The 22,781-nt window shown below is 41.4% G+C and overlaps 1 protein-coding gene across 1 annotated transcript in view; it reads right to left on the bottom strand.

The window, feature by feature from the left end:
* The window catches only part of asic2 (acid-sensing (proton-gated) ion channel 2), a 110,435-nt gene that overhangs the window by 22,766 nt on the left and 64,888 nt on the right, over positions 1–22,781 (bottom strand). The window contains exon 2 of the mRNA XM_056406458.1: positions 5,063–5,213. Within this exon, the coding sequence (XP_056262433.1) occupies positions 5,063–5,213 (151 nt within the window). The remainder of the gene's footprint in view (positions 1–5,062; positions 5,214–22,781) is intronic.

The raw sequence follows: 22,781 nt of genomic DNA, 5'->3' as shown, positions 1-22,781 counted from the left end.
AATGAGTGTGTGTGTGTGTGTGTGAGTTAGCGATCAGAGCACACAGGGCTGAGCTTGTTTTTGCTCCACTCTGTTCTGCTTTTTATATTAAAAGATGATCAAGATTAATTAGAACGTGATAAGAAATGTTATTTCTGACCTTGAGCTTCAGCAACATCCAGTACGCAAAATACTTACATATCGTAAGACTTTAGCTTAACACTGGTGCACTCAGTGGGCGGGACTCTGTATACAAATATGTAATATAATAACATATGTATCTATTGCAACCATAACTACTCTAGATGATTCGAGGTGGTTGTGACACGCAAACTACGTATCCACTGTTTTTCAGCTGCAACAGAGGGATGAGGGATTAGGCAATAGTGGAGCCTATGACTCGAGTTTAACTAACTTGTTTGTGATTGGCCAGTGAGCCCGCACGCAGCATGCTCTCCTGACAGGCTCACAGAGTGTACTTGTATTAATTTTTTTCCCACTGACCCATCAAGGCGGAAGCCCCACGGGATTTCTCCCAGGTGTTGAGTGCACCACTGGCTGAATAAAAGATTACAAAGATTTGGAGTTACAATGTATTTCATCACCACTATCATGCACATTTGACTTCATATGACGAGTTGGGGTAAATGATGGCGCTATCTGCTGCTGCTACAATCATAACTTAGGTCTTGGTGCTTTGTATGACAGTGAATACACTTAGGTGGTTCAAGTGTTTGGGCTGGAGAGAGGATGAGAGGTACAGGAGAGGAGCAATGGGCTGAATGAGGAACTTGTTCTGTGAAATACTTGAGTGTTTATGAATATATGTTTAAAATACAACAACATGTCACATTGTATATTGTCTAAGGATTTAAGTTCATATATTCACTTCTTTTAAATTTACATTAGGCACATTTAAAAAATAAACCAATCTCAGTTCACACACTCAGGCTGCTGCCACAGAGAAACTGTCACATTTTATTGCCCCGGTTTGCAAAAATGTCTAATTTTGCTGTTGGGTGCAAATGTAGCTTCTGCGTCCGCAGAGACAACTCCCAATTTACAATAAGGTTGAAAATGAAATAAATGTCCTCCAAACAGAAGAAAATGAGCGCCACAGAGACCACTTGTGCCACTTATGATAACACAGTTGAATTTCAGCAACACTACCATTAATTAAAGATGCCTTTTAAAAATGAGTAACTTCTTTCCGCCATGTGTCCTCACCAATGTCTGGTGCACTTCAAGAAGACTACGTCTCCAACCAGCGTCAGTAATAGTTTGACACACACAAGGTTGCACAGACGCAAACATTCCACTGAGCAATCGCCTCCAAGGGGAAAAGAGACCCACGCAGTGAAGTTCAAAGGATCAAGGTGTTTTCAGCTTTGCACTTGGTTTAACCTGTTGCTGAACAAACATTCCTCAGCTCCTTCAGGTGCTCCTCAAGAGTGTTTTTCCCCATCGCTTTGATTTAATAACAACAGACACAACGAGTGCAGAGGCAAAGCAAGATCTTAGCTCTGCATTCAAATTCATCTCAGGCTTTACTCGCAGCTTTTCCACACAGTGTAAGAGCCAAGATCTGAGATGATGGAAGGCACTTAGACGGAAACAGAAGGAGACCTAAAGCGCAGACTGGTGATGTGATACAACAGCAAAACGGGAGAGATTAAAGAACTTGATGTGGCAGGCCTCTTTCTAATGCCTCCACTTGGAGAGGAGATCAAACAGTGTTCGATAAATCAATAACTTTTTTTGTTGCATCACTTCATCACTGATGCTGTTAAAAATAGACAAAGTGGGGAAGCGTAACGCCGCTGGTTGATACGGAACTCTGACATGTTCGGTCTTCAAGTTTAACTTCCTGACATGTTGGTCTCTGACGTTTCATCTGAGAAGTTTCATCACAGTTTCATCACAGTCTCCCAGGCTGTGATGTTTTTAAAGGTCTGGTATCCGCACTGCAAACATTTGGTAGGTGTCCCGCTGAAGGCAGACATGTGGTGGGTGCTGAGTGTGTAAACTGACTACTTTGATCAAGACTGCTTGACAAATCTAATATCCAAGCCTGCCTGACGTTGCAAACTGCAAATTACTTTTCAAAAAAGGTCAGTGTAAGATTGGAAACTTGAGAGTTCACGGATGCAAACCTATATATATATATATATATATATATATACACTACCGTTCAAAAGTTTGGGGTCACCCAGACAATTTCGTGTCTTCCATGAAAACTCACACTTTTATTTATCAAATGAATTGAACATTTCATAGAACAAATAGTCAAGACATTGACAAGGTTAGAAATAACGATTAATATTTGAAGTATTCATTTTGTTCTTCAAATTTCAAGCTCAAAGGAAGGCCAGTTGTATAGCTTATATCACCAGCATAACTGTTTTCAGCTGTGCTAACATAATTCCACAAGGGTTTTCTAATCAGATATTAGTCTTCTAAGGTGATTAGCAAACACAATGTACCATTAGAACACTGGAGTGATAGTTGATGGAAATGGGCCTCTATACACATATGGAGATATTTCATTAGAAACCAGACACTTCTTACTTGAATATTAATTTACCACATTAACAATGTATAGAGTGTATTTTTGATTAATTTAATGTTATCTTTATTGAAAAAACAGTGCTTTTCTTTGAAAAATAAAGACATTTCTCAGTGACCCCAAACTTTTGAACGGTAGTGTATATATACTGTATATATATAGGTTTGCATCCGTATATATATATATATGTTTTTTTTCTTGTAATCATGGTGCATGTTGTGGGACATATTTCTAACTCATTTGAAGTTACTTTTCTCTAGATTTGTTTATTACATCATTCTTAAAAACAAGAAACTTGTCAACATGTAGCATCTGTGGAACCAAAAGCTTAATTTTGTTCTCTCTCTCATCTCCGTCTCAGATGTCATGCATACAATACAAACTGAAGGACACTACAATACAACACAGTTGTGTTTAGAGTCCTAGTTAATTAAAATGAACTCCTGGTGCCCTTCATGTGATAATTTAAGGTTTTATGTGAGAGCAGCATGGATGGAAATAACTGAAGGACACAGCCAATCCCTTTATTGCGACCACTGAGCCGTCTGGTCAGCAACACGATCAGGAGGATGCTGGGTATCCAGGCAACAGGCCGTTTGTTTTCTCCCAACATTCAAACTTATATCAGTCTTGTTCCTTTTTCACACGATGAAACATTATTTTGTGATATTTTTGTTCACCACGATGAAGTGAGGAGGAGTATCATGGCTGCCCTGGAGAGAGCAGTGTGCTAATAGAACCCCAGAGACCGACTGCTAGCCTCTAGATGATGAACGATAAGAGAACCCAGGAGGGGTAGAAGGTATTGGATGGAGAAAAAGAAAAAGCTAATTGGTGGGAGGAGATGCGGGATAATCCCTGAGCAGTGTGTGTCCATCATGTCTGCACAGCAATGGGATCTGGCTCAGTTCAGGAAACACTGCGGCCCCTGCTGAGGCTGACTCGGCTCATCTGGGTTAATTAAACCACAAAGCGATAAACAAGGACATTGGGAACTGTTCGCCTACTAGGAGAAGAAGCTCCACATGTTGTCAGCGGGGTGGCTGGAGTAGTCTGATTGAACCGAAATACAACCAAGAGGAGTTCAGGACCGGGGGCTGAGGGACCTGTTGTCCACAGGATTGATGGGATTTTTTGATGATGGATCTTCTTTAAGTTGAGCCTAAAGTAAATCACGCCTATCTGCCGGGCTCCTCAGAGCTTGGCTCGCTGCTCTGGGAACTCCTCCGTCTGAACTTCCACCGGTTCAGACGTGAGCCGCTCATTCAATGAGCTTCACTGTGCAGACATTCAGGGAGCAAGCCTCCAGAAAATACTCAATCTGAGCCACTAACAATATATCCGGTATGCACATCAGGATTGTGAATAATCTTTGTAATAAAGATTATCAAAGAGGCTTCTGTGTTTGACTTGAAAGGGTTTTTAATATGTATTACGATAACTGACAAGTTAGCAAGGACAACTATTGGCATAGCCATTCAGAACCGGAGCTGCAGTGACTGACAATGCACTGAGATTAGAGTCAGAGTGAATCCAGTGAATACAGCAGCAGAACAAGTGTGAGGTATGTGTAACAACAAGCGCTCCAGAAAAGGTGCTCGTACTCTACAAATCAGCTTCTTTTTTTGTGATTTTGTGAGCAAATCCTTTAGTATTTGAGTGCAATGCAACACTTTATAAACCCAAGTCAACACTACAACATTAAAGAAAACAGAATTATTACTGTTAACAATAGCAATTGCAATAATTTCACATGTATTTGTATAATGTTTAAGAACATATTTGTGTCTGTGTTATGGCCTTTACATGAAAAAGCAGATAAAGGCCATCTCACGCTTTCTGAAGTGATTTCATCAAAAGGAACCTAAATCTTTTCTGTGTTAATTATGGCTGATTTTAATCATGTGAATATAAAACTACTTGTGGCCCAAAGGCTTAATCGGGAAAGTTTAAAATACTTAATTTACTTAATTGTTTATTTCTTTAATTGACTTCAGTTTGGATATATTTCCATCGCATGACACAATACTAAATAGAGGGGGAAAGACAGAAAAAAGGCAGGAAAACAAGATCCTGTATAGAAGGTTTTGTATCCCGTGTAAAAATGTCTTTTGGGTCATATTTCATGAAAAGCGAGAGCTTGCTTGAACCTCATTTATGACAACATGATAAAGGAATATTTGTACCACCACATTATTGGTGGAGGGATTGAGACATACATAGTCGGGAGAAAGAAGATAAGAAGGAGAACATATTGTGATGTTTTCTCTGATCTGGTGCTGTCATACATACATCATTACTAAATATTCTTGGAAGCAAAACAAGGTAATTTGTATTGTACGTTACCTGGCAATAGTGATTTTATCTCTTTAACAACACATCAAACAAATGACCTATTAGTTATCCTTGAATGCAGCACGCGGTGATGAAACAAACAAACATTTTCTTTAGACTTGCCTTTTTCACTCTAATCTGTTCACATTAAGCAGGACGGGTGAGCAAGGTGGTCATGCGTACCTGTGTCCCCCCACACCGGCAGGTACTCATCCTGCTGGATGTCCAGCATGATCTCCAGGCCGTTTCCTGTCCCTCCCTTCATGGTGGTGCGGAGTGTCTTGCCTTCCTCGACAGCATTGAACATGTAGCACTTCCCGTACCTGGTGAACACCTGAGAGGAGACGGAGAGAAAGAAAGGACTGATGAGTGATGATGAACCCTCTGTCACAGACACACCGTAAAGAAAGACGCTCTCGCAGTAGATGCTGATTAAACATTGATGGAGCCAATGTATCACCATCTCCTTGGCCAATTTACAATCAAAAGTACTTCAGATGAACTATAATATATTTTCTCATAAAAGGTTTTAAGAGGGTTTTACTCTGTTTCTTTATTTTGTATTTGTCCCTTTCAACACGGCAATGTGTATAAACCATTTTTATGCATTTACAAGCTTTGTTACTAAATGTCTGAGCTATTATTTTTAGTCTTGCTACTTAAAAATGCCTTTATGTTCCAAAGAATATCACAAACATTTGTATATGAATGGATTATCAATGTTACAAGGTCTTAGTGTTGTCAAAAAGTTAAATAACAGAACACAAACATATTTATATGCATATTTTAATGGGCTCTCCCAAAGTTCAACAGTTATTCATCTCTGTGTTAAGTGTGGTTGAATCCTCTCTATTCATCAGCACACTAAAAACTAGAACGGGCACTCGGTAGAGCGCATACCTTCGCATATCACAAGATTGGGCATTGAATTATGAACATTTTGGCATTAGTTGCATTTGGGCGGGCTGCTAGCTCAGGGGGGGGGAGGGCCTGCAATGCAAGGGCAAGGTGTTCGGGTTCTCTCCCTCCTCTCATGCAAGTCAAAGTGTTGTGTCCTTGACTGAACCACCCCCCCCAGTGCTTCGCTCACCGCAGCAGCCCACTGCTATATATATAAAAAGGATGGGTTAAATGCAGAGAACTAATTTCCCCTTGGGGATTAATAAAAGTGTATATTCTATATTCAATTGGATAAAAATTGCCCGTGCTATGGTAAAAAGAAGATTTTGACCTTTTCATGACCTTGACATTGACCTTTGACCTGATCGATCCCAAAATCTAATCAAATGGTCCCCGGATAATAACCAATCATCCCACCAAATGTCATGCGATTCAACACAATGTTGACCTTTTCATGACCTTGACCTTGACCTTTGACCCGATCGATCCCAAAATCTAATCAAATGGTCCCCGGATAATCACCAATCATCCCACCAAATTGTATGCGATTCGGTTTAATACTTTTTGAGTTATGCGAGTAATATGCATACAAATAAATAAATAAATACACAGAGATCAAAACATTACCTTCCGCATTTTCAATGCGAAGGTAATAAAATCAGGTCTAAGTAGATAATCTAATTCCCACCTTTGGATCATCAAACGGGGTTATTGGAATATCTTGTCAGGGCTGCCACGCTCAAGTACTAGAATTCTTCAAATAATTGTGAAAGCTGCTGAAAGAATTAACTAAAACTAGAAAATGTGACACCAGTTCCACTCCTGTTAGCCTTCAGAATTATAAATGGCCTCGGCTCTTCCTGCCTGCCTGATCTCCAATGTCTTATAATCCGACCAGCACTAAGGCCTTCTCCAATCATGCCCCCTTCCTCTAGAATAACCTACCTATGGACATTAGACAGTTTGATTCTGTTGAGGCCATAACATCTCCAAACGTTACATTTTATTCATATTCTTAATTTTTTTGGCTTATGAGTCGGTTTGTGTGTGTGTGTGTGTGTGTGTGTTTGGGCTTCAAGATAAACCTTGAATGCTGAGTATTTTATTAATTTTGAGAGGTTATTACGGTCATTGAAATCAGAAAGTACAGAGTTTAGTTGAATTTTACATTGTAGGAGGAAGAGGCTGGTTCACATGGTGGAGAGGAGGTCGTGTGGCTCAAGCTGCTTGACTTCCTCCTGCGTCTATCTCTTTCACACAGTCGCTGTATCATTTTGTCTGTAATGTTATTATGTTGCTCGTGGTAGAGGGATCCCTCCTGTGGTGCTCCTTGACGTCTACAGGTGTTATTATGAAGTGTGCATCTGTGAAGGACATGTTCTGGTAATAAATGCTGGCTGGTAGAGAGCCGCTGTCTTTATCACATTATCAACGTTTCTTTTTGCACATTTTGAGGGAAAGTGAAGAAGTCTTTGCAATCAGTGATTGAGATTACTTTATTTATAATCTATGACGTGCTGTATGCCCTGACTGACTGCATGCTCATTGCTCATAGAGTAAATATTAACTTTAACTTTTAAGCAGTATGGTACAAAAAACTGCAGACAAGTCTTTCTCCTGCAATGGAGTCTGTGCAGCAGCATTCAGGTGTTCACCGAACTGAATAAATAGCAACGTTCGCCTTTTGGCAATCTGTCTCTCACCATGCGCCCTTTGTCTCGCCCGTGACAGCATCCCCCCAGAGGATCCCACAACGCCTCCGTATCCCACATCGCCTCCGCGTTTGTTAAAAAGTCAGCCAGCTCGACATCCCTCATTTGCATACAATGATCAGATTACAATTCGGGCCGAATTGAAATAACAAGAACCCTCTTTAATATCAGATGCAATGAAAAGCAATATTTACATCATACCTAGATGAAGTCTGTTGCGTTCCTACATTTTCCCAGAATCAAACGCCCAAAAAATCATGCAACAGAGGTGCATGAAATATTATTGTTGAATGCAAATTCATTGGATATAGTTACATATCCAGCAACATTCTCACATGAGACTCTAAAATCATAACTTTCTTGATGACCAATGATGCAAACGTTGAACAGTTGTAAACATGAGCATTTTTCCCGTCACTACCTCCCATACCACATGATTTAAACACAACAGTCTAAACAGCTGTTTGTCTTGTACGTCGATGGAGAAAGAAATATTGATTTCGAGCATTACAAAACATGTCTTTATTAAGATCAAGAGGAATGTGACTGCACTCCATTATGTTCAATAAAGGCTAATAGTAGTTATTGTTAATATCTGATTGTAGCTTTGCTGAAAAAGACAACAAAATGGAAGGTAATAGTTGTTTTTCAGTGCAACATCGTGTTTTTACGATGGATTTTTTATTTCATGCTCCTCCTCCATTATTGACACCGGCCTTCTCATGGATGGTTTATCCACATGATTGATCGACTATCTAATGCCATACTGCCACAGAGGTGGTGCAAATCGGAAGAATATGAAGTGTCACATTACAGGTTCATTCACCTCTGCAAAACAGAGATGCTCCCCACAGATATGTACCTGCACAAAATAAATGACATACTGGGAGCTGCTGGAGCGGAGTAAAGAGGACAGCGGATACATATTCATGACACCATCACTCCATGTTTGGAGGAACAATGTGAAGATGTGGCTGTTGTTACCTTCGCATTGAAAATGCGGAAGGTTATGTTTTGATCGCCGTGTATTTATTTATTTATTTATTTGTATGCGTGTTATTCGCAGAACTCAAAAAGTATTGAACCGAATCGTATGAAATTTGGTGGGATGATTGGTTATTATCCGGGGACCATTTGATTAGATTTTGGGATCGATCGGCTCAAGGTCAAGGTCATGGAAAGGTCAAATTTTTTTTTTTACCATAGCACGATACATTGTTGTCCAATTGGCATGCAACTAATGCCAAAATGTTCATAATTCAATGCCCAATCTTGTGATATGCGAAGGTATGCGCTCTACCGAGTGCCCGTTCTAGTTTCTTTTTGTTTTATCACTTATTTATCTGATCCACATACATCTCACTGCAGAGCAGAGAGGCACCAAAGAGGTCCCACGTGGTGGTGGTCCAACATCCAACACTCATTTCTCAGAATTTCATGCCTGCTGAAGATTGGCGACGTAAACACAACTTTTCCAAATACAGCTAAGGTTAATACGATACACATTGTACAACACAATATAACAAATATACAGTATACAAACTACAATAAATCTGCGCATAATTGGCAGGTGGCAAATGAGGTATATGGATAATATAATAGCATATCTTATAGAACAAGTGTTCCCTGATTGCAGTCATTCATGTGTGTTTTAATGCCTGATTGGCAAAGGGAATACAAAACGTATTTTGTGTCTTTGGGAGCCAAAATCAAAAGCCAGATGGGATCATCTCATCCCTCGCCATTTTCAACTGCATTTACACCTGTGATGCTAGTTATACTATATATATTTGAGTTTTCTTTTTTACTGTTATGTCATCTCTCTTGTTTATATTGGAATTGCTTTTATTGTTTCTATTGTTACCATGTAAAATGCCTTGATTACCTCTTAAATGTATTATTAAATCTGCTAACAGTCATTTCCCATTCTGTTATATATATATATATGTGTGTGTGTGGATTTATTATTCTTCCTCATATTCTTTCTAAGCCATGGGCTCCCAAATGTCTACTGTCAACATGTCTCTCCCTCTGCCTTTGTTATATGGGTTGAATTGCTTTCAGGGGGACACTGTGCTACCCTATGTCACTCCTTTTGTCAAGACTGATGATGTTTGACAGACAGGACCAGGGGCGGGTCAACATCCCATTAGACCTCAGCCAGACACAAAGGCTCCTCCTCAGCCTCTGGGTGACACAGACACTAACACAACCTTGATCGTGGGCTTCTGGTACTTTGCATGTCCTTGCCACTGACCCTGTCTCTGCCCCCTTCTCTTCTCACTTCCTTCCTTATCTGCCACCTGAAGTCTAGCTGTCAGATGGGAGAAGGTAATGAGTTCCCAAACCTGTCGTGAAATGCAGAAAAGCTTTCTCTGCCTGAACAATGTGGAAGGGTACAGAGACATATCATTTCTCATTTCTCAGTGCATTTCAATGGTGAAAAGTTGAATAGACATTATTTGTCAGCGTTAAGAAGTTTGTCCCAGTTATCTCTATCAATAGAGGAAGACGTTGCCTGAAATAAACAAGGCCATGATAACCTGCCCGTGTCCACAGAAAATATTCTAATATAATGTGTAATCTCTTCTGTTGTGGAAATCAAATATTCCGATGTAAACAAATGTCTCGTTCATTGTGTGACATCTCCACAAACAATTATCACCCAATTCTGCAGTTTCTCTGAGCTACAGAATGTTTCAGCATCTCTCAGCTCATTATTTAGGGATGCTGTTCTCGATTTTGATTATTTACCCAAATGTGCAACCCAATGGAGTCCCGGGGGGAGTCCATTACTGACACTTGTGGTTACAAGGTGAACCTGAAAATGTGTGTACTTTGTTTTCTGCTTCAATATCAAGGTGACACTCGGTTTCACATTCTTTGACTCAATATGCATGAAATAATGGAAATATGTCAAAGAGGAAGCCCATTTCATTACTCATAGTCCCCTCTTTTTCAAGTTACAGTTTTTCTCAATTGACTACACACAAAAACTGGAACTTATAACACAATGGCCACAACCTGTAATTCATGTGCCAACTCCCTAAATTCTGCTAAACTATAAGCACAATTATCTGCTTTAGACAGATTTCAATTGTTAACCACACTTTCTTCAAAACACTAAACACCATCCTCTCTACTTTGCACACTTCATCAATGCCACACCTCCTTGTGTTCAGACAGAACACACTGCTATTCAATTTCCCAAACTTTCATTTCCACGGCTTCTGTGCAATTTGGAATCAAGGCTTTAGCAATATAAGGGCCACAGGTGACCTCCTGATTTGAAGAAGAATGGATGAAAACATGGAAGGTAGAGGAGACGAGAGAGGCAGAGGAGTATTTTTGCTGTCCTTTTTTATTTACACTTTTCTTTCTTTTTTTGTTGACTGTAGTGGTCTATTTTCTATTGTTTGTTCTGTGAAAAAATTAGAAAAAAGAAAGAAACATTTTTGTTATATATTTGTGTGTTTTATATTTTGAGTTAAAACATTATACATTTACAATATTTTACAACAGGAGAAAGCGTACAGTAACACTGGACATAATGCTAATAAAGGCATAATGCTCCTGATAAGGCCTTCATACTGGTGTTTTCCCATTTCATAGTGTTTTCCATTGAGCACATCAGTGTTCAATCGATGCTCAGAATGTCGACTCATATAATGGGCTGTGTTTGTCATTTGAAAACAAAATACCCTTTTGAGGTGTCATAACACTGTTTTGAAAGCAAAGTTGCATTTTTCAGGAGATATAAAGGGTTTTGCATTTTGTGTGAGTGGTTTTGGGATTTGTGTTTAGAGTTTTGAGAAAACGAGGCATGCTTTCAAAAAATGTGTTTCAGCAATCGAGAAAAACTGTATAATTCAATATTTTTCAATCACTATATTTGCTGTGACTGAACTGTGAGGGCCCTTGTGTGTGTGAGGTGAAAGGTTGTACAGCGACACATAAGTGTAGTGTGTGTGTGTGGGTCAGGTTCAAGTGTGTGCGTTATGCTGCGTTCACACCAAAAGCGTTGAGAATTAGCAGTAGATCCCATGCAAAGTCAATGCACAGACGAGAATGGATTTCAATGGATGTGAATAGATGTGAATAGATGAGAATATATGTGAATGGATGTGAATGGATGTGAATAGATGGAAATGGATGTGAATGGATGTGAATATATGTGAATAGATATGAATGGATGTGAATATATGTGAATGGATGTGAATAGATGGAAATAGATGTGAATGGATATGAATGGATGTGAATATATGTGAATGGATGTGAATAGATGTGAATGGATGTGATTAAATGGAAATAGATGTGAATGTGAATGGATGTGATTAGATGGAAATAGATGTGAATGGATGTGAATGGATGATAATACATGTGAATAGATGTGAATGGATGTGAAAAGATGGAAATATATGTGAATGGATGAGAATAGATGTGAATGGATGTGAATGCATGTGAATGGATGGAAATGGATGTGATTAGATGTGAATGGCGCGGCACAAATGGCAATCAGTGTTGAGATGCTCCCGCCGAAATCATTGACGTCATGCCGTTGGTGAATCTAACTGGATCTAACCTAATATTCGCAACGCTTTTGTTGTGAACGCAGCATAAGTGTGCTTTGTAGATTCGGTTGCGTGTTACGTGGTTGTGTTGTGTGTGTGGCCTTAATATTTGTTTAAGATATTAACCTTTGTTATGTGTGTATGCAATGCGTGGATAGCCCTGTTGATTTCCTTTGCTTGCATTTATGCAGTCTTATATTTTGCACTAGAGTTCAACATTACACTGGGGCACTACTATAGCTAGTGTTAAACCTCCAGATTGCTCCCACATATTTTGCAACTCCATTTCCAACAGCAGCAGGCAGCTATTTTCAGCAAAAAGTCCTACTCTAGCTTTGAAAAATTGACAAAGTTAGCAACTAATCCTTGTAAATCTAGTAGGGTATTTAGAAACTAAGGCACTAAAGATATTTCCTTTAGAAGCTGGTTGACACAACAACAGATTTAATGGGTAAATGAATATTGGACTTGTGGCAAGACACTTGACTCTAACTGAATGCTAATTTGTTTCCATGTCTGCTGGTTGTATGAATTGACTCATGATTATACTTCAGCACACAATTGTTTAATGTATCAATGTTCAAATGGCCAAAAGTGAAATTAATAACAAAGCAATGTTGCTTTAACTTTTCATTCCTTGTGTGAAAAAGTCCCAAGACGTCATGACTTTAGGACTATTATGTGCTGCTCGTGTCGGTTCTTGTTAAGTTTAGATATTAATTTATTCGGGGTTCAGTATAAAATGTCAGTAGTCCAACTCAGTTGTTGCCAATATCATGCTCGCGCTGCGAGCCGGAGGTCTGAGGGTGAAGCAGCAAGGGAGGGCACGCACGGCTCTGCTGCCAACTCGAAGGCCTTTTGACCAACATAACATGGCTCATTAGTATTCTCAGCTGCAGGTGTGAATGTCTGGAAGCACAGAGCTGCAAACATGCCACGACCTCGCCTGTTTACCATGTAGTGCCAAAGAGTAGAAGTCAACATTGACAAGGCCATTAGGGTATGTTCCTGTCATGAAGAAAGGTCACTTGTTAGCAGCACCAACCACAGACCAGACTTTTAAACATAGCGCTGGGTAAGGCAAAGAAAATATGTGTGCAAAATAGTTTAAATTGCGGTACCTCCATACATCTGACCTTGTCTGAGGTCTTCCTGTCGGACTCTCACAGACTCTCATCATTCTGAATTCATCTTGGTTTCTTGCATATTTTACGATTTCTTATCACTTCTTCAAAAATGGCTTATTGATGTGATGCCAACACACTGGCAGCATATTGCTCCAGAGATGGGATGCTATCTTTTCTTTATTTAATGCTCCCACTCCCAGCAGCCCTGTCTTTATCTCATTCTGTCCATGTAACGTCCAAGCCATCAAAATGCCCTGAAGTGGGACGCCGTATTTATAAATCCTACTTTCAATGTTACTGACACAGAAAACGCTCTGACATATCTGGCATGTTGGCTCCTGTTCAAACATATTTTTCCATTATTTGAGCTCATTCAGTGATGCATGCATGCCATTATCTGTTAAAAAGTTGATAACAGGAATGGCCAGATGATGAGTACTTTGCATCGGTGATATTACAGCCAGTTTAAATTGAAAGTAGGTTATTTGTCCATTAGGTACAGGATACTGACTTTGTTATTACCTTGTGTCAGTGGCGTGATGCACCATCACCAAACAGACATTCCTTTCCTCAAAGCTACAGGAGGAGACGGAATAACAGAATAAGCAGGTAATAAGACAATTCCTCATCTCATTTGCTTTTCTGGCAGGCGGGACATTAACTGAAAAGCACTAAAGAGTGAATTTAAATGTTCAACATAACCGTCAAGCAAGCAGCTTTGTCGCTTCTCATGAAGAGCCTCCACGTTTTACGGCTACACTCCTTTTGCGTGAGCTTTCTGCTGTTATTGTTTTACAAATCGACATCCATGATGGGAGAATTTAGCATGCGTTTTGTCATAACAAATAACAGCTCAGGGTTTTTGAGGGTAAGGAGAGAAAGGAAAGAGAGCTGCCTTTATATCCTCCAGGCTTACTGAGAGAAGAAGAGAGGAGTTAAGTTTAAGAAAAAGGTCTTTGAGTTGCGAGGTGTGCAATTTTTTCGCCGCCCGAGAAGTGGTTGAACCGCTGGGGAGATAAATAATGCAGAGGGCTGCTGCGTTAGCGACAGGGTTGGCAACGAGTACAGGAAACGCACACACACACACACACACACACACACACACACACACACATCCACCTCACTCATCATTATGGCTTCACGCACGCCACTCCGCGACCTGCACGCCACGATGGCTGCCCCTGCCTCTTAAACACCGTCACATCCCGAACATATTTCATGTCACATTAATCAAATTCCGCCATTTATGTGACGTGTTTGGAGTTTTATGGAACGTATTTATCATTGCACCCTGATGTACTTTCACCATGCCAGTCAATAATATTTGATTTCACAGGACAGTACAAAAGTGAGCCAGGGCTGCGGTAGGACACAAAGGATTGCGGACGCTGCTGCCGGCATGATATTTATGCTCTTGGAGAGCAGGGAACAGATAAGCATAATAACTACAAGGAGAGCAAAAGGGAAACAAAAGCGAGGGAAATAGAGAAACTAATAAACAATCAAAAGACAAACCCTCTTGATCCCTGCGTCTGAACTCTGACCAGATTATTCAGTTTGCTTTGTGTGTTTGGCTTAATGAAGGTTACACCGCGGGTCGTTGCAGAGAGAAACAGGCTTTCAGCTCTGCTGTTCGAGCCGGATCAATAACTCTGCCGGTTCTGGATGGACAGTTGTTCTGTCCGGCGATGCTTTCCATTCTGATTTCCCGTCTGACTCACCAGTGTCTCTTGTTTTAAGCCACTGGTAAAAACACTCAGATGACATGCCAGAAGAGCAGCAGTGGATTTACAGCAGTAATTTGCAGCACATCCAAAATGACCCAAAACGGTGAATTGCTTCATTTGTTGTTTTGGGCTCTGCATCAATTTGGAACTCTGCCATCCACCCGTTTAACCATTAAATGGGCCGGTTAAAGCGACAAAAGAGGAGGATATCACATCACAGAGGGGAGATACAGAGTCCAGTACGCGTGAATCAAACCTTTCCCCTCCGGCAAGGGAAGCAGTCTCCCTGACGAGGGACAAACAGTTACAGTCTCAAATCAAGCTTGCAAAAGTCTCAGGCTGGTGGGAAGAAAAGCTATGTTTTTAGAAGTTACAGGTTGGAATTCTTTCTTCAAGAATTCCGTTCAGGCAATCTCACAGTGACCACGAAACTGAGAAGTCCTTGTTTTGGGCTGAGAAGAAATGGTTCCACTGTACGAGTCCTTCTAATTCTGTTTAAGAATATATTGAACAAATCAGATAAAAGTAGAGATGACCAATCGTTTGGCATTTTGTCTACGTCATGTTTACAATCTGCATCGGCGACCTATCTGCTGCACTGTAAAGATGTAACCACTTAAAAGATAGATTGACCATTGTTTGTACTTTTAAAACACAAACGTGTGTTTTATTGTGATCTTTACTGACACAATATAGCCCACGGAAAGGAGATGGTATGTGATGCTTTTCAGCAATTCTCTAAACAATACTATTAATAAGTCAACTTTAAAGGCATTGGTAGGTGAGTTTTAAAAAATTTGATATTAATCTTCTCATCTTCCTCACGGTAAGAAAGCAAATAACAATATTTCAAAAAAATGTTTGAACTCTTATTAAATCTCTATAGCTTCAAAAGCTTCCCTTTGGTTTCAATCTTCTCTCCATTCAGTCTTTCAAAGTAGATGATAAAGGTTTGCTCAATAAGCTTCTAAGACACCTTATCTCTATTGAAAACAGAAAAGATGTGTTATATAATATACTCTTTGCCTTGTACTACGATATTCCTCTCCTTTTTATTATATGTACTCCTCGCGGTCCTAAGGTTCAGACGGCGCTTCAGAAAGATATCAAATAAAAGTGAAGAACATCTTGTACTCCCTAAATAATAATTTAATTGCTATCCTTTTCTTGAACCACATTTTCTTCTTGTAAGTGCGGAACAATTTTATGAAAAAATATATAAAAAAGTGTACTTTCCATCTCAGCCAGTCATGGCAACGTGCAGAAGGTCTACATATATAGCTCCAGACTGCCATCTTCCATGACTCATCATATACATCACACACACCAAGTCATTATTTTTATTAAGTCACCTAAGTCACCTCTTGCTGGTGGCCAGTGGGACTCTATCTCACCTGTCACAATCTGTCCGTCTCTGCCGGAGCGGATGTAAAGCTGAGTAATGGGCCTGTGGTGGGGGACCTGTGGCAGGAAACCAGCTGAGTGGATGACATGTTTTGTCTTCCTCACATTTCATGCGGAGAGGATGTCAGCATGTCTGTCATGCTGCTAAGATGTCGCTGATGCACTGCCGAGATTATAGCCATTGTTAGTCGTGTCCTTCTTTTCCAGTCGGCCTTCTTGTAGAAGGCAGAGACTTTCTGACATGTCAGGAATTTCAAGAACCATCATCTCACAATAAAGGCTCTTGTGGTACGTGTGACTTTTCTTCACATCGGCTCTTGTGTTCAACAAACACCATTGATTTACAAGACCCGACAACACGTTGGACTTCCTCACACCCTGATACGATCAATACCGGCGGCACAGCCTCATTATCCCTGAACAGTTAATGATGCTTGCAGTTGAGTTTCTAAATGAAGAAAAAAAGATTCAAATACCCGTTAGCTCATCAAATGTGTTAACAACGGTGGCTCCGGTCACATGTGTTCTACAACCAGACACATGTTTCTGAAAATGTTCAGTGTCAAATCTAGATGCACATTTATACTGTAGTGTGTGTCCGGTCATAATTTCTGTTGGCCATGCTAACAAAGGGGCTATAGAGTCCACCACGTTGGGCCTGACCGTAAAAGCGGCCGACATTTTAGAGTGTATTTTTCAATGAAATCTTATAAAGGCATTCATGGTCCCCAGAGAATAATTTCCAGCATTTTGATTGACTTTTCCTCTATTTATACCAGCAGGTTGGCATGTATAATTATGAGGGAAATTCCTTAACACGTTTTGGATGGATAGCCATGAAATCTGGTACAGACATTCCTGCCACATTCCTGAGGATGTACTGTAATCACTTTGGTGACTTTCTTTATGTGCATACATACACTGTACATTTGAAGTCAGTTTGAAGTCCATATGGCTCGTTTGTAAAAGTAACACCAGTATAGAAAACAGTCCCAGACCTACGTTTTCCCAATAAGGTGAACAGTTGAACTTGAATTGTGCACTGATTCATTGGCTTAGTTCTTTTTACGTCGGAAAAATTATTTTCCTCTTTAATTTGTGGTGGAACAGAGATACAGCAGACACATGGTTTATTTCTTATTGAAACAAAACAATAATAATACAATAACAGTGGATCAACTGAGGATACAAAAGTATTTGGAATGTTTCTTTGGGAAGTGTGTCTTCCAGCATCCACTCAACTCAGTAAGTCCCCCTTCGTGGATGAGGTAATATGGCTCAGTTTTATTGAACAAGAAAACTCTTGGAAAATAATGCACTGCAATATATGTGACCTGACAGCAGCTTGCATTATTGCAAGAGCAGCATTTCTTATAAGCAGTGCAGCAGAGCAACTGGTCCATGAAATAATAGAGACAGAAATGAAATAACCACTGATCAAGGAGATTACTAATGATTTTGGAGCTTAAATTGAAAAGCTTCTGTATGTGTACAACAGTAATCAAGAGAGAGAAGGCAAGAGTTTGTGTAACAGCAAATGCGTCTTTGGCTTTTTGTTTATTGTCTGTCAAGAAAAGACTATTTAAAGATCAAACAATGATCAGGAAAATATAAAAATCCTTTTTTGACTACCTTACTTTTGGCCTTTTAGTTTTAGTATAATTAATAAACAAAAAGAGGACAACACATGTGAAGTAGTGTGCTGAGTTGAGCACCAACAGTGCAATCATTGCCATTTTATAGGAGACAATGCCTGCTATTGTGTGAAACTATAATTACCACTACATTAGAAAAATTAATAATATACTGGTTGCCAACGCCATCTACTAGCAAGTTAACAACCAAACAAATGCGGCATTTTCCCAAAGACATCTAATGTGTAGCATTTAGGAGCTCTATTGGCCAGATATAGAATATAATAACAAGTGTGTTTTATTTTTTATATATTATCACATTAAAATAACCCGTTCACATTTGCATGTTTTTGCATCGCACTTTATAGTCCTACATGCTTGGCACAAGGGAGAAGTTTCAGTTCCCTGTTAGATGCCACCGTATCTCACACACTGCACCTTTCATCAATGTGTGAATTAATATAAAACTGTCCAGAGCAAAGAAGGATACTTCCAATAAGTCTGGACAAAAAGAGGTAGTTCTCTGTCAGACTCCAAGACTGTCACATAAAGCCTGGAAGGTATTGTTATTCTGCCAAACATTTTAACTCTGGGTTTATTTTGTGATCAATACAACACGGCCTGACCATCAACTACATGCCTCTGGAAATGAGCGCTCCAAATATACAGACACACTCATTTTATCAGTGGCGGGCCGTCAGGGCCAGCAAGGCCTTCTCTGCTGGCCTAAACATCATCAGAATATATATTTTTTTCTAAATATATTTCCCCACAAATATGTATTCAATTATTTCCCAGAGTAAGAGTTATTCTCTTAATTTCATAGCGTTCCTCTTGGTTGCGCTGCTGCCAGAGCCAGGTTGAGATTTGGAGGGCTGGTCTTTATGTTAGATCTTTTATCCAATCATATTCAGCCATCGTGTGTTGCCAGGGGGCTAACATCTGCCCTTAGGCCTTCAGAATCAACATTGCAGGCGCTGGTAGCTTCAAGTGAATGGGAATGACGATGTTGTGTCAACCAATCAGCTTTAGAGTTGGCTCCTCTAGGCCTTCTCGAAGGCCCCGGAAGCGGCACAGGAGCCAGCTAGCAGGCGGAGTGCTGCAGGTCTTTTGATTGGATTACCAATATTGAGAGGCGGGTCCTATGGGCAGGTAGATGCAAAACCTCAGAACTAGGAAACTGAATTTGATAAAGGAATTAATTCGCGGACTACAAAGCTGTTTTTTCAACCCACAATGGCGGAAGGAGGAGAAGATGTCGATTTGGTCGAGCATATACTTGAAATCTGCTTTGGGTGCGACAATGCCCTGTTTAGTGAACAAACGAGTGCAAGTGACTTTTTTTCTTCTTTTTCTCCGTCCCGATGCGCGCATTCTGCAGCGGGCGAGACGGAGAGCCGAGAGAAATGACATGCTGTTGTGTAGATACGATCAACATCAGACGGCTGTTTAGTTTAATAAATGAACAAAGACGTGCTATAGAGAAAATGACGGGGGCGGGCCAATTTTTTTTTATGTCATGCGATCTACCAATACTACGCCGTGATCGACGTATTGAGCCCTGGTCAAGAGCCATGGCATCATAATGATAGTAATAAGAGGTGGATTAATTCGGGTGGGACTGTGTAGGACCTCACTGAAGGCCCAGGCCCCAGGCCCACGGCCCGCCACTGCATTTTATACAACATTACAAATTCCACACCTTGTTCGAATGCACACGACCTGACTCTGAATCTCGTAAATATCTTCCTCTGAAGATGAACCACTCAACTCAGACACGGCGTACTCTTTGATTCACAGCCATCCTCAGAAACATCAAAGAGCAGGATGCTCGGTTATGATGTGTTAGGATCTGGAGTTTGTGTGTAGTTTATGTTTAGTTTGTGTTTAGTTTTGTGTCTTGTTTTGGATTCCTTGTGTCGTCTGTCTCCCTGTGATTGTCTGCCTTGGTCCTGATTGTTTCCTTCTGTGTGATTGCTGGTCCCGCCCTCATTGTGTCCACCTGTGTCTCGTTCCCCGTTGTCCAATCCTCTCACCTTGCCTGTGTATGTAAACCCTGTTCGTCTCATTCCCAGTGTGGCTTCGTACTGTTTGGTCCGCGTGTTTGTCGTCCTGTTCTGGTCTGGTCTGTGATTTGTGAAAATAAATATAGTTGTGCAGTAATGTCGGCATTTGGGTCCTCTCTCGCTGCGACAACCCGGACTACCCATGACAGAACGAAGCCACCAATAATGGACCCAGCCTTCAGTTTCCGCTGCACCGTTCCTGCCTGGCCAGCTAACGCTCATGTTTTGCTTGAGGAGATGTGGGAGTCCCTCCGGGCAATGCAGTCAGTGTTGGCGGTCCCAGTCCCCGGAGTTCCGGTTCCAGTCCCGGAGTTCCGTCACAGGCTCCAGACCTGAGGTCCCAGTCCCGGAGTTCCATCACGGTTCCAGTCCACGATGTTCCGGTTCCAGTCCCCGGTGTTCCGTCACAGGCTCCAGACCCCAAGGTTCCAGTCCACGATGTTCCGGTTCCAGTCCCCAATGTTCCAGTCCCCGGAGTTCCATCACCGGTTCCAGTCCACGATGTTCTGGTTCCAGTCCCCGGAGTTCCATCACCGGTTCCAGTCCACGATGTTCCGGTTCCAGTCCACAAGGTTCCGGTTCCTGTCCCCGGTGTTCCGTCGCCGCCTCCAGCCCCCGATGTTTTGGTTCCAGTACCCGGTATTCCGCCTCCGTTCCGCCCGGCCCCGGTTCTCCCCAACCCGCCTCCGTCCCGGTCAGTCACAGTTCCCCGTGAACCGTCCCGTCCAGCCCCGGTTCCCCATGTCTCGTCGCCTGGTACCAGTCCCACAGAGCCCCCATCCCCAGACCCCGGTACCCCGGGGACTTCCTCTCCTGAGCCCGGTCCCCTAGCTCCCCGCTCTTGTCCTCCGGCCCACCCTCCAGAGCGCGCCCCTCGGCCTGGTTATCGTCCTGCGGCCCGCCCCCCGGACTGCTTCTGCAGCCTTGGACCCTCCTCCGGCTCCCCTCCACCCACCCTTGTGGAACGCTTGGCCGTCTGGAATTCGTCCCTTGAGGGGGGGGTACTGTTAGGATCTGGAGTTTGTGTGTAGTTTATGTTTAGTTTGTGTTTAGTTTTGTGTCTTGTTTTGGATTCCTTGTGTCATCTGTCTCCCTGTGATTGTCTGCCTTGGTCCTGATTGTTTCCTTCTGTGTGATTGCTGGTCCCGCCCTCATTGTGTCCACCTGTGTCTCGTTCCCCGTTGTCCAATCCTCTCACCTTGCCTGTGTATGTAAACCCTGTTCGTCTCATTCCCAGTGTGGCTTCGTACTGTTTGGTCCGCGTGTTTGTCGTTCTGGTCTGTGATTTGTGAAAATAAATATAGTTGTGCAGTAATGTCGGCATTTGGGTCCTCTCTCGCTGTGACAACCCGGACTACCCATGACATGATGAAACTCAAAGTGGTATTACACAACAAGTTCCTGCTACTGAGCTTCAAAAGAGGACTTTCAGAAAAAAGGGTATTCATCCATGTTTTTGTGACATTTGTACTGTTTTTAACATATTGACGGACAGTGGCAGTGTTTTTACCTTCGATCTGGGAAACATTAAGTTAACTGCCCTTTAAAACAAGCACGACAGTTTACGAGCCAATCAACATTCGACAGAACGGATATGTCACCGACAACTGGTTGATGGAATACGAGAAAAATACAAACACAAAGCAAGATTTACTGATAAAAATAACCCGTCAATTCTGCCCGTTTATTGGGTAAAGAGTCGGGGTTATGCTCAATTGTAACTAGTTTGTCAGATTAATTGTCTGACCATGTCAGAATTTTACAAATTTCCTAGCTGTCCCGAAATGCCACTCTCGAAGGCAGAGAGCAAGCCGACATGGAGGGAGTGTGGGAGTCAATTCTATGGTTTTGGGATATACTCAACGCTATTTTTTAGTTTTACTGCACCTACCAGATGTAAATGTAATAATAAACAATAATTTGGGTGAGAGGGAGGGGCTTTCCAAAGCTATTTAACTGTCTTCACTTCCAACAGAGTATGCTGGCATAAAGATGGCCACAGCCTCTGCTCTCCACTGCAGAGCTTTTTTTCATATCCAGACGAGTGATTTTAGGTGGGGTTTTATTTTAAGGCCGGGCTCTTGTCTGTTACATAAGCCTTGGATAATCCAAAGTAATTTCCTGCATTAACTGTCATAGAGAAACTGTTTGATATTCATAAGATCAAAGAAGAAGGACTCTGCGAGCTCCATGTCTGTCGATGAGGTTGGTGCTCTTACTTATTGATGCCCTCATAATAATGGGGATCTGTGTTTGGAGCAAACACAGATCCATGTTGTCAAGGGCAGGCGTGGTTGTGCAAGAGGAGCAGAAGATTTGCATAGGAGGGAAAAGGAATACTAATAATATGGCAATAGGTCCCTGTTGCTGTACAGATCATATTACAGCAGTAGTGAGATGACAAGTGACATGGGCAGCTAAATGTAATTGGGGAGCCATCTGCAGAAATGAATACAGCTGATCTTGCATTTCCAATATGTCAAAACTGTTCGTTGTCTCCCTGTATCATAATCCATCACATGGGAGTTCTCACGATGGAATCCTTATGCCTCCCCATGAAATCATGAACATAGCACAGGGAAAAAAAGGATAATGTCTCCATGTTCCCTTTCATCTGCATGAAATTGGATACAGTGATGGGAAATATATGCACAGTCACACTGGGAATTGCTAGGAACAGATATGTTAACTATATAACAAGACATTTAGTTTGTCATATTCAAACAGGGGGATGTAGAGAGTGGGTGGAGGGACACAGTCC

This window comes from Pseudoliparis swirei, chromosome 23, assembly GCF_029220125.1.
Source record: "Pseudoliparis swirei isolate HS2019 ecotype Mariana Trench chromosome 23, NWPU_hadal_v1, whole genome shotgun sequence".
In the NCBI taxonomy this organism is placed as follows: Eukaryota; Metazoa; Chordata; class Actinopteri; order Perciformes; family Liparidae; genus Pseudoliparis; species Pseudoliparis swirei.
The sequence above is the reverse complement of the archived record's forward strand: the minus strand, read 5'-3'. Positions and strand labels throughout refer to the sequence as shown.